The 10,844-nt window shown below is 43.3% G+C and overlaps 1 protein-coding gene across 3 annotated transcripts; it reads left to right on the forward strand.

Moving 5' to 3' along the window:
• The first annotated feature begins 26 nt into the window (after positions 1–26).
• Positions 27–9,178, forward strand: DNAAF6 (dynein axonemal assembly factor 6). Of its 3 annotated transcripts, none has more exons than XM_021534597.4 (7): positions 27–103; positions 970–1,083; positions 2,876–2,939; positions 4,031–4,136; positions 5,973–6,069; positions 6,854–6,939; positions 8,429–9,178. In XM_021534597.4, the coding sequence occupies exons 2-7, from the start codon at positions 991–993 to the stop codon at positions 8,562–8,564; spliced, it is 582 nt and encodes a 193-aa protein (XP_021390272.3). In that variant the 5' UTR covers positions 27–103; positions 970–990; the 3' UTR covers positions 8,565–9,178. The 3 variants fall into 3 exon arrangements, with proteins under 3 accessions (XP_021390272.3, XP_085426545.1, XP_077642575.1); XM_085570419.1 differs by lacking the exon at positions 27–103 and adding an exon at positions 543–893; XM_077786449.2 differs by lacking the exon at positions 27–103 and having other exon boundaries at positions 545–1,083.
• The last annotated feature ends 1,666 nt before the right edge of the window (positions 9,179–10,844 follow it).

Consider the following 10,844-nt stretch of genomic DNA (forward strand, 5'->3'; position numbering starts at 1 on the left):
CGGCCGCCACTCGCGGCAGGGCGGCTCCCATTGGCTGCCGGGCCGCGAGGGGCGGGGCGAGCCGGCGTTGCTGTGGGGACGGGGGACGCGGCTGCGGGACCGGGTGCGGACGGGGACAGCGGGAGGGACAGGGACAGAGGGGGGGACAGGGACAGAGGGAGGGACAGGGACAGAGGGGGGGACAGGGACAGAGGGGGGGACAGGGACAGAGGGAGGGACAGGGACAGAGGGGGGGGACAGGGACACCGGGAGGGACAGGGACAGAGGGGGGGACAGGGACAGAGGGAGGGACAGGGACAGAGGGGGGGGACAGGGACAGAGGGAGGGACAGGGGACAGCGGGAGGGACAGGGACAGAGGGAGGGACAGGGACAGCGGGAGGGACAGGGACAGAGGGGGGGGACAGGGACAGAGGGAGGGACAGGGGACAGCGGGAGGGACAGGGACAGCGGGAGGGACAGGGACAGAGGGGGGGATAGGGACAGAGGGGGGGACAGGGACACCGGGATGGAACAGGGACAGAGGGAGGGACAGGGACAGAGGGGGGGACAGGGACAGCGGGGGGGACAGGGACAGAGGGGGGGACAGGGACAGAGGGAGGGACAGGGACAGAGGGGGGGACAGGGACAGAGGGGGGGACAGGGGACACCGGGAGGGAGACGCGACACCGGGCTGGGACAGGGGACACCAAACGGGATTTGGGACACCGAGCGGAACTGGGGACACCGGGCAGGGACAGTGGAGACCGGGCTGGGATTGGGGACACTGGGCTGGGTTAGGGGATACAGGGTGGGACAGTCCATCTCAGCATATGCTTTGATTTTTGCTTCAGTTTACACATTTTGTCCTTTCACACTCAGGAACCTGGCGAAACTTTTCCTTCCCAAACACACAGTAGGAAAATTGTGCTTTACAGGCTGTTCCAAGCACATTTGGCTCCCACTTCATGTGTCATTTTTTTTCCCTGCAGGGGTGAGCAGTGGGTACGGATATGGACAGCGTGTTCTCAGGCTCTTCTCTGCAGAGCCTCGCCAAACTGCTGCGTGATGCTGCAGGAGAGGATGATGATGATGATGATGATGTGGTGAGCCTTCCACGAGAGTTGCTGCTTCTTTTACATATTGTACCATAGCCCAATCTTGTTAATCAAGGAGAAGCTAATCTCTTTTTCTCCAGAGAGAGTAAAAACAGAATGAAAACCTTAGAAGGTTTTGGTTTGACTGAAACAGCTCAAGGATACTTTCAGAGTAACCAGTTCTTGAGAATGAGCAAAATGCCCCAGGAAAACAAGGAGACATTGTGAGGACAACACATGATTTAGTTTTTCAGCCTGAAGGAAAAGAGAACATGGGCTTGAAAGAGCTTTAGATACTCCAGACTTCCCACCACTTTTTCCTGAACCCTGCTGGAGATGAAGGCAATTACAGCCAGATATTATGGGGAAAAATTTGCTGCTCAGCTTCTGAGTAAGGACCAAGATATCCAGAGGCAACTGAATGTATTAATTGCATATGTCAGGCATTGAAGAACTCTAGAGATAATTGATCACTGAAGTACAATAGGTATTTTGCTGGTTGTAAAATAGGGCAAGGTGAATAATCATTCTAAGGTACATAATCTGAATGAATAATGAGAGAAATACCTGAATGTATTCTTCTATATCAGTTCCTCTCAGGAGCAGATGAAAATCACAGCATTTGGAGAACATGCATTATTCCTGCAACACCTGCTTTTATCTAGGCCTGCCTGTGTGCTGGGAAAAAATGTTCCCAGGAGCCCCAAAGGTGCCAACAATGTAGAAGGCCTCTGTGAAGGCTCAAAACTTTGCTAAGTCTCTCAGGATTTTGCATAGGTCATGTTATGACATGAATAATGAAAAAACAAACAAACAAAAACCCTACACAAACAAACAAACAAACAAACAAAACCAGAAAAACAAACAAACAAAAAAAAAACCCACACAGATAACAAAAACAAACAAAAAAACCCCACCAGATAACAAAAATGGCAAATGCCTGAGTATTCCCCCAAATCATTCCTCAACAAAGAGCTGACCAGCCCCAATAATGGCAATGCAAGTAATATTTGGGATAAAAGGGGTGCATATCCCTTGAAGTTTTCTTTCAGTGGGTTACAGATGTGGTCCTTCACACCCCAACTATCCTCCAGCTGTTTAATGCCTGCCTTTTAAACCCTGCATTATTGCTGTGCATCTCTGCAGTAAACATCCTGATTTTAAAAAGAATTTGTTTACATCTTATTAATAAAATGAATGACACTTCAGAGACAGAAATGGAAAGTTGCCACGAGAGATGTCAATTAAGTCTGAGTCAATCTGGGTAAATTGAAATCTTTATTTTGATTTAATTTAATGCTCTGTGCATATGAGGCACTTTTATTGAACCAAGGAATCTTCATATATAGAGAAATGCCTCACATTGGCCTATTAGCACTAAATTGATTCATAATTAGAGGAAAATGTTGTTCCTCATGATCTCTACTCTAAAAAGGATTCCAAATGCTGTGATGGGGCTTTCATGTAGCACCCTTGGTTTCCTGTAATATTTTCATGGCAGGCAAAGCATGGAAATTTTGCCAAAATGCCATGGAAACCAAAACTGAAAAAGCACATCTGTCTGTATTACTGGGCTTCTGTGAGTCCTGCTTAGACCCAGTGTGTCAAGGTCACTTTCTGCTGTGTGAGAGTGAAGAGAATGTTCAGTGGTTCAGTGGTGAAACTCTGGGATAATGCTTTTTCAATTCTATCAGGGATTTGTTTGCCCTTAGATGATGTGTTGTATTTACAGACATCATAGTTGTAAGCAAGCTTGGCTCTATAAAAAATTGATTTAAGATCCTCGTGTCTTTCTTTGCAGCCACGCTGTTCTGTTGGTGCCATGACTCCTGGGAGTGTTGGACCAGCCAAGAAAGAGACCACCAGTAAGGAGGAGTATTTGTTGTTTTGGCATTCAGCCTCATGTCAGCAGACTGTAACAGCTCTAGTATGATACCACTGCAATAAAAGAGGAGTCACTGACTTTTGAGATGGACATAGCATGACATTTCTTACAATTGCACTGTAAAATGATTCCTTTTCTGAAAGCTTAACTCTAAAGCATGCAAAGAGGAGCAGAAAGGGTAATACCAGAGCAGCCTCCAGGGGAGATGATAACAGTTCAGAGGACAGCCTGGTCAGGGGCGGCAGGGATCATAACTGAGCAGCAAAAGCTCCAGGTAAGTACTCAGGAAAGACAGGAAGGCAGTTTTGGTAAAGACTTGGCAAAGTTAGTGTTAAGTTTTTTGGAGCTGAGGCTGTCACATTATTGAGCACTTTCATTAAAAGCCCTAAGAAAGGCCAACAAGGGCCAGGGTGAGTTTTGCAGGAAAGGAGCCCTGGCAAATAGAATAGATTGTTTTTGCTTTTATTGCTATCCAACAATAACCAGAGATTCTACTCTAAAATCTTCAAGTTTCACACTTACTAGCTTACTAAAAGAATATTTTCCATGCAGGACAGACATAAACCATTCTAGTTTGCCCATAAACTTTAATGTGTCTTAAGCACCTTGTCTGGACTGTGCCCAGTAATTAATGTCAAGAACTGGATTTCTGTGTGAGGAGGTGATCCTCTTGTGAGTGACTCTGCTCACTGAAAATCTCATGTCAGGGGGCTTGTGAAAGATTAGTATTTCATCCCTCTACACTTTACTGATTTTGAAGTGCTAGATATTATATGCCAGAAAGGAGGATTTTCAGGAAATAAAGGTTGGGTAAAGAAGATTTAAGTGAAAGGAAAACATCCTCCCTCTGCAAATCCTCATTCATGAGAGAGTAAGATGAAGAAGACTGTAATCATTACCTAGAATGCTTTTAATGCAAAGATTTTTCTAAAGCCTAGAAATACTTTTCTAGGCTTTAGAAATGGCTTTTCTTTTTTTTTCAGTCTTGAAAAATATTGTAAGCTTTCAGCAAGCCTTGAAGAACAGAGACATTTCAAAATGTGTCAGTGTGATTTTTCTCCTCACTTACAGGTACTTTTCAAGTGAAATCTGAAAACAAGAAAATCATTTGGAATCCAGAGGAGGTCCCAGAAGAATCTGAATTTGATGATACCTGGGACCCTAGAGAAAAGCCAGAGTAAGAATGCTGAGACTGCCTGTGTGGGCTTTACATAGCATTAATGTAAATGAGAGCTAAAAAGCATCTACAGCCAGCTGAAAAGATTGTGTCATGCAAGAAAAAAAGGAAAGATATCAGTGTTGCATCTAAAGCAACATGCGAGGAATGGTTTTAACCCCTCTCTTGAAATCTTCTGATCCCAGAACAGAAATTTGTGTTGGTTTTTCCAAAATAAGTTAATGTGCAGTGTCAATAACTTCTATAAAGTGGGATTAGGAGGGGAAGTAGGTCAGAAAAATGATGTATTAACTTTAAAATATGCCATTTGTGTGAAATACCTGCTTTTTCCTGCTGCAACTGAGATGCATCCATTTTTCCATACTCATAAATTCATAAAGTACTCCAATGTATATTTGCATTTCAAAGATTTAAGCTCTTTAGAGACAAATAGTACTGCAGAAGAAAAGCTGTGTGCAGGCAATTCTGAGCTCTTAAATCTTGTCATTCAATCTTAGTCTGTCACAGCACTATTTAAAACCAGAGCCTTTTCTTGCTCATAGAAAAACAGTAGCAAAAATATTCTTGAAATCAGGCATGTAAGGTGGAGTTTGTAGAGGTCAGAAATCCCTGAGTCCATAAAGTCCATAAAGCAGCTTTTGCATTTCCAAGCATTGTTTCAGTGCCATGTCCTGAAGTGTTAAATGCTGGAGCATATGGACTGTAGCCCATGAAGCTGCACATTGTACACCAGAATCTTCACTTTTTCCTGCATGAGAAGTTCAATTTCCCAGTTAAACACAGGACCTGAGACCTACGTAAACAGGGACTCAGCCTTTCTGAAAATGAGGTTTTCAATTTCCCAGATAGACACAGGACCTGAGACCCACCTGAACGGGGACTCAGCCTTTCTGAAAATGATTTGGAATTCACCCTCACGCACAGTTGTCCTTGGAATGGTCACCTGTCAGGTACAGAACACGCTGTCTTTGCATTGGGGTACAAAGAAGCTTTTCTCGTGCTGTTCTGTGACCCTTCCCCTCTGCAGTGCTTCTCCAGCCTCAAGCACTTCTGACCCGTTTTGCACAGATGAAGAGAGAATTATAAGTCTACAATAGTTCATCAAATGAAGCAAAGAAAATGTGCTAAAAGGAAAACAGATGGCTACAGAGGTGCATCCGGAGCTATTAGACACATTTGTCACTGACTTAGCAATTATTACATATGCAGATGCGCACTGGAGATGTGAAAGACTTTCTAACAGCTTACACAAGTGATCCACCCCAGTAATTTTGCTGAACTTAGTAGGAGTAGCATGTGTTATAAATACAAATTCAGTTTTCCTTTCCCCATTCATTAATTACCAAGAGCAAGGGAATATGTGATTCTACATTTTGTAGATGTGAAGGAGAAGAAAATAAATGTTAGCTGAATGCAAAACTACAGTCTGGCTCAAAAGTGTTATGCTCAGGCTGCAAGAATATGCTAAAAGACAGGACAGAACATATGTAATTGTGGCATCCCCCCTTCCAAATCCATTCCCCAGGAGTTTGTGGTGTTTGACTCATTGATAAGCATGGTATCTGCTTAGGAAGCATTGCCTGGTCCTGCCAAGGCTGTTAGGGAAGCAGAGGCAGCACAGTGAGTGCCTTGGGAGGTGGAGTAAATGATTTTCACCTGTCTTCCAGCTGTCTCAGTCATGGCTCTGAACAGAAACCCAGTGCAGATGGACTGAAGCCTTTCAGGGAGACTGCAAAGGAGGAGAGAGAGTGTGGAGGAGGATTTACAGTCCTCTGAGAATCAGTTTCCTTTAGCCTCCTGCTCCAGTATTATTTAGTAATGACTTCTCTTTGGCAGGTATGAGATTTCATTCAAGCAGCATGTGGGAACAGAGGATGTCTTCTTTGGGATGACTGGGAAAGACCCCTCCACTGCCTGCTGTGAAGATATAGTGGTGAGCTGAGCCTGGAGCTCTGGTCCCTTCTTTGTGCTCTTTCTCTGCTCTTTTCCATCTTCCCATCCTTCTGAGGGACAGAATGTAAACACCAAGCTCCACTGCTGCCTTTGACCTCCTGTAGCATTTTCTCATGGTTCTCCAAGCATTTTTAGATGACATTTACACTTGCTAACCTGAGGAACTTGTATCTCCTCAAGGACCAAGTGTGCTCAAGGGAATCTATGCAAATACATATGCCCCATATAAACTTAATGGGAATAAAATGTATCTCTGAGATGAAGTTTCATCTTGGACACAGTTTGGAGAGGAGAGGGGCTGGGAAGGAGAGTTTTTTCATCTTCCTGCATTTTTACAAGGTGTGTGTGCTAGCAGAATGCTACAATGCTGACAGCCTTTAAAGTTCCAGCTATCAGATCCTGCCTCATCATTATATAATCAAAGACCTCTCTGGTTTCTGAGCTCCAGGACAGGTAGAACTGCTGTGTTATCTTTCTAGCAGAAGCAAACTGTCCCTGCAATGCACAAAGCCTGAGGCTTTTGCTGGATGTTGAACACCTGTCAAGCACATTAGCAGCTCAGGAACTGGAAGAGAATAGGATATCAATACACATCACTAAGCTATTGAAAGCAGTCATTATCACTGTCGTATTTTCTCTGATACAAATTACCTACTCAAAACGTTGCTCTTTGATACTAGCATTGAAATATTCATGAAAATGAGCTCTTTTATGGCTTTTAGGGTAACATGTAATCACAGCTTTACCTCTGCCCATCATTTCAGATTAAAATCAAGCTGCCAGAGACAAAGTACTCAGACATCACATTAGACATCCAGGACAAGGTTCTCGACCTCCGAACTCCCAAAAAGTAAGTGTAGCACAATTGATAAAAGTACAGTTAATACCTTGTTTGAAATGGGGTTTAGCCAAGCTTTGAACTGCATTTTGTGTGGAAAGCTAATGATTGTACTATTAATTGCTCATGAGAAATAAATACGGAAAAAACGCCCATAGTCCATCCCTGGGTGTACAGTCTGCTGGCTTTGAATCTGTGATACTGTCCAGTAAAAAGCTTGGGGACAGATTTTGGCTACTTAAACAACAAGGTTTCAAGGGCTCAAAACACCTGGCAAACAGCTGCCCAAGGTCTTCAAAGACTTAGTTTAGTATTCCTAAGAACTAATTTGTACAAATAGATATAACTGAAGATGGTAAAAAAGTGCAGATAAATTTTCAATAGCTGAAAGCCAAATTATGGACATATCCAAGCACAAATGCAGAGATGGAAATGTTACAAGGTTTTCTAAAGAGATTTCCTTTGATTTTTTTTTTAATAGGGGTATTTCAAGCCTATAATCAACTGACTGATGCACTCTTGGATTTCTCAGTCTTCCTCCATCTCTCCCTCAGTGTGCTATTCCCCTGCCTGAGATTTCCAGATAATTCCCATGTCTGTTTCGCTCAAAGTCCTTCTTCATAAAGATTGTTTTTATAAGAAACCTTAATCTTCTCTGGGCTGACTTGCTGCACTGAATGGAGTGTGGGAAGATCTATATGAGAATAGCTTTCTGCAGATAAATTTGTGGTGCAGGCCATGGATTAAGGCCTAAATAAGTCCCCAGTAGACTAACTATAGAAAATTCACTTTTCTCTGCCAAAACCAGGCCATCAGTTTCCCTGTGCTTGGTTTTAACCCAAGGATGCAACAGGAGTGGAATAAGGTTTGGGAATGTTAGTTTTGAAACTGGAAAACTGGGAGGAATAATTGTTCGGCTTATGACTTGCTGAACCTATGGGCAGTAAGAGAAGTAGCTTAATGCAATGTTGCAGATGTAGGAAAACCTCAGCATCCTTTTCCTTTTGCAATTCTACCTTTTTGGTGACTCAGATCTGCTATTATCTTCTCAGTACCCAGCTGTCTCTAGTCACAAACCTAGAAAATAAAAAGTTCACCATAAATCTGATGGTTGCTTGGGTACAGCCTGAACCAGTGCTGCTTTCAGAAATATAAGTGAAAATCTTTTCAGTATGAAGGAAATAATCAAGATGTCAAGTTTTACATACTGAAAAACTTTGTTTTCCCACAGATGGGTAGGAAGACTCAAAGTAACTGCTTCCAGCTCTGTAGTGCTGGGGCTGCTTCTAAGCCAAGCTGCTTTTAAATGATGGAAATATTTCAATCCAGTCCTGCTGTGCATGAGGTGTTGCAGGAGCCCCACAACCTGTCACAATAAGGAGATCTATTGGAATAACATTCCCTGGCATACTGAGTGAGGAATTGCAGGAGTAAGTTGCAGTGACATCTCAGCTGCTCCCCTGATCTGAGACACTGACATTCCCTGTGTCCTCTTTCACAGGAAGCTGCTGCTGCACCTCCCCTACCCTGTGAACAGCAAGGAGGGTAGAGCTCGTTTTCTCTCTGAAGAGGAGATCTTGGAAGTCACCTTGAGAGTCTCAAGAAAGTTGGATTTCCTAAATTTTTCTGATGGCTAGAGAGATAATTTGCAAAAATTAATGTTCTAGTTTGAAGTCTTTTGGAAACCCAACTTGTTCTGAAATAGTAGATGGTTTCCCTTGAACAGGGGAATATCTCTGGAGAAATGAGTCAGGAGGAGCACAGCACCCCCAGGCTGTAACAGCTAATGCTGTCTGGCTCTTACACTGCTCTGGTTAACTTTCTGCTTCCCTCAGTCTGGTACAGACCCTGTGAATCAGAAAGTGGGAGATTCCAGTTCTGTCAGCCAGAGAAAACCTTTTGTGAGGTCAGGGCTGAGAAGTAGCACAGTGAGGCTCTGGACAATGTCTGGTTTCAAGACTTGCAAGTGCTAATGTCCTTGCTTGGTCTCCAGTGGGACTGGGGCCAGTTCAGAATCTTCTCTTGCCTATTTCTTGGTGAGAAGATCATTCTTCAGGGATCCATATCCACATCTGAGGCTCTTTTACACTGGCAGAACAAGTTAACCAGCTACAGTTGGATTGCTGAACATCTCAGCTCTTTTGAACAGTTTTTTGACAATTTATGGTTCAGTGTTGTCTATTCATCTGCTGTCCCTCCACCTATTTTTCTGATCTTTCTTGATTAATAAAATAATAGGTTCTAAGGAACAGTTCCAGTTATCTTCGAGTCTGCCTTCTCTACATTATGCTCTGAGAGACTTTGTAAAAGTTGAGATAAAAGGAATTTTGCATAACAAAGCTTTTCTCAAAGGGCTGAAATGCTGCAAAATCTACTCTTTGGCCTTCAGGTCCAACCTGAAGATACAAAGTTGGGTAACCAGGGTGTTTCTCTCAGTAGCTGCTGGGCAAATATATTAATTTAACATTGTTAGTCCTGCAGAAAACTGAGGTACTTGCTCAATGATCAAAGTGGAGAGGAAAAGCAGGCCCTGGCATGTTAATTGTACACTTAACCTAAAGCCTGTGAGTACTTTCAGAGCAAAATGGCTTGAGTCCTGCATTCTTCTGGGGTGGAGGTAGAGGAAAATAATTGACCAGCCAGACTGCAGACAGCACCCATGCAGGTAAATTTGTGTCAGCCTGTAATGAGAAGATGGATACTCCATGATGGATTGCAGACACTGACAGTGAGTTTAAAGGTGTAGCCACTGTATGTTTGTAATACACTGCATTATAACTCCAGGACAAATTAGGCTGATGTCTGGACATTCAACCACTCCCCTGAAAAGTGAACCATTGCTTGGGTCAGAATAATCCTAATCAACTTCTGCTTCAGCCTTAATGCACTGGAAAGCAGATACTTTATTTATGATTTATCACAAGCTATGAAACATGCTGATAACACTCAGGGGCTACTCCAATTGGTATCTGCTTAAGCTTCCATAAATTAGATCTGAATGTCTCTTATTCCAAAGCTGTGGTTGAGCAGGACAATGTAGATGTATGAGAAAAGGCTGACATCATTCCTCCTGACTCAGTTTTTCCCTCCTGTGCTTGCCAAAAAAAGCTGTTTATTGGAAAAAAGGTTGTCTTTGTGGTCCCTAGACAATATGCTGTTTAATTTTTGCATTTCTTATACACGTTGCAGGAAAAGTGGAAGATTGACCAGTATTTATATACATGTGAAGGTAACATTTGTCCAGATTAATTCAGTATATCCATGGCAGGGTACAACTCTTCTGAGCCCCACTCCAGTGCTCTAACCACAAGGTTACATTGCCTTTATAATTGGCAGTAGTAATTTACTAAGCCTTAAATCATCAAGTTCTGCTTCATTTAATGGCAGTGTTTGATACTGAAAATAGTAATGAGTCTGGCTCATTGTGCCTCTCTCCAGTGTTAGTTTCTTATGGAAATGAGCATATGCCACACTGGTATTCATATCATAATTTATCTCCAAATATTTTTTAACCTGAGGGCATTTTATCAGCATTCAGGAGACAAGAACCTGAGGTAAGTATGTTCTGTAAGAAATAGAAAAGGGAAATACAAATTTCTACTGCTTAAGAGGGAGGTTGTAATGTGATTTCTTGTACCTGCTGGCCACTCCACTCTCTCTGTGCATCCACCTCAGGCTCCTGTAGGTCATCCATGAGGGGCAGCTGGCAGGTTGGTGACACTGGGTAGGACAAGGGTGATATCCTGGCAGAGGGAGGCTGAAATCACAGAGTGAGGACAGAGGAACACAGGGGACAAACTCATAAGCAACCAGGATTTGTGTGTTCCACTCAGGATAAGCTCTGCTGCCCTGTTCACTAAAGCAGGGACGCTGCTCTGGGGGTGGGTAGTTTGCTGGGCTGGTCAGATCCTCTGCCT

This window comes from Lonchura striata, chromosome 4A (genome assembly GCF_050655825.1).
Source record: "Lonchura striata isolate lonStrDom1 chromosome 4A, ASM5065582v1, whole genome shotgun sequence".
NCBI classification, from domain to species: Eukaryota; Metazoa; Chordata; class Aves; order Passeriformes; family Estrildidae; genus Lonchura; species Lonchura striata.

Bases quoted from the DNA above. Each gene is read 5' to 3' on its own strand.
- DNAAF6 (XM_021534597.4), top strand. From the start codon at position 991: ATGGACAGCGTGTTCTCAGGCTCTTCTCTGCAGAGCCTCGCCAAACTG. The intron at 2,940-4,030 runs GTAAGGAGGAGT...CCTCACTTACAG, and splicing joins AGCCAAGAAAGAGACCACCA to GTACTTTTCAAGTGAAATCT. The intron at 4,137-5,972 runs GTAAGAATGCTG...TCTCTTTGGCAG, and splicing joins GACCCTAGAGAAAAGCCAGA to GTATGAGATTTCATTCAAGC.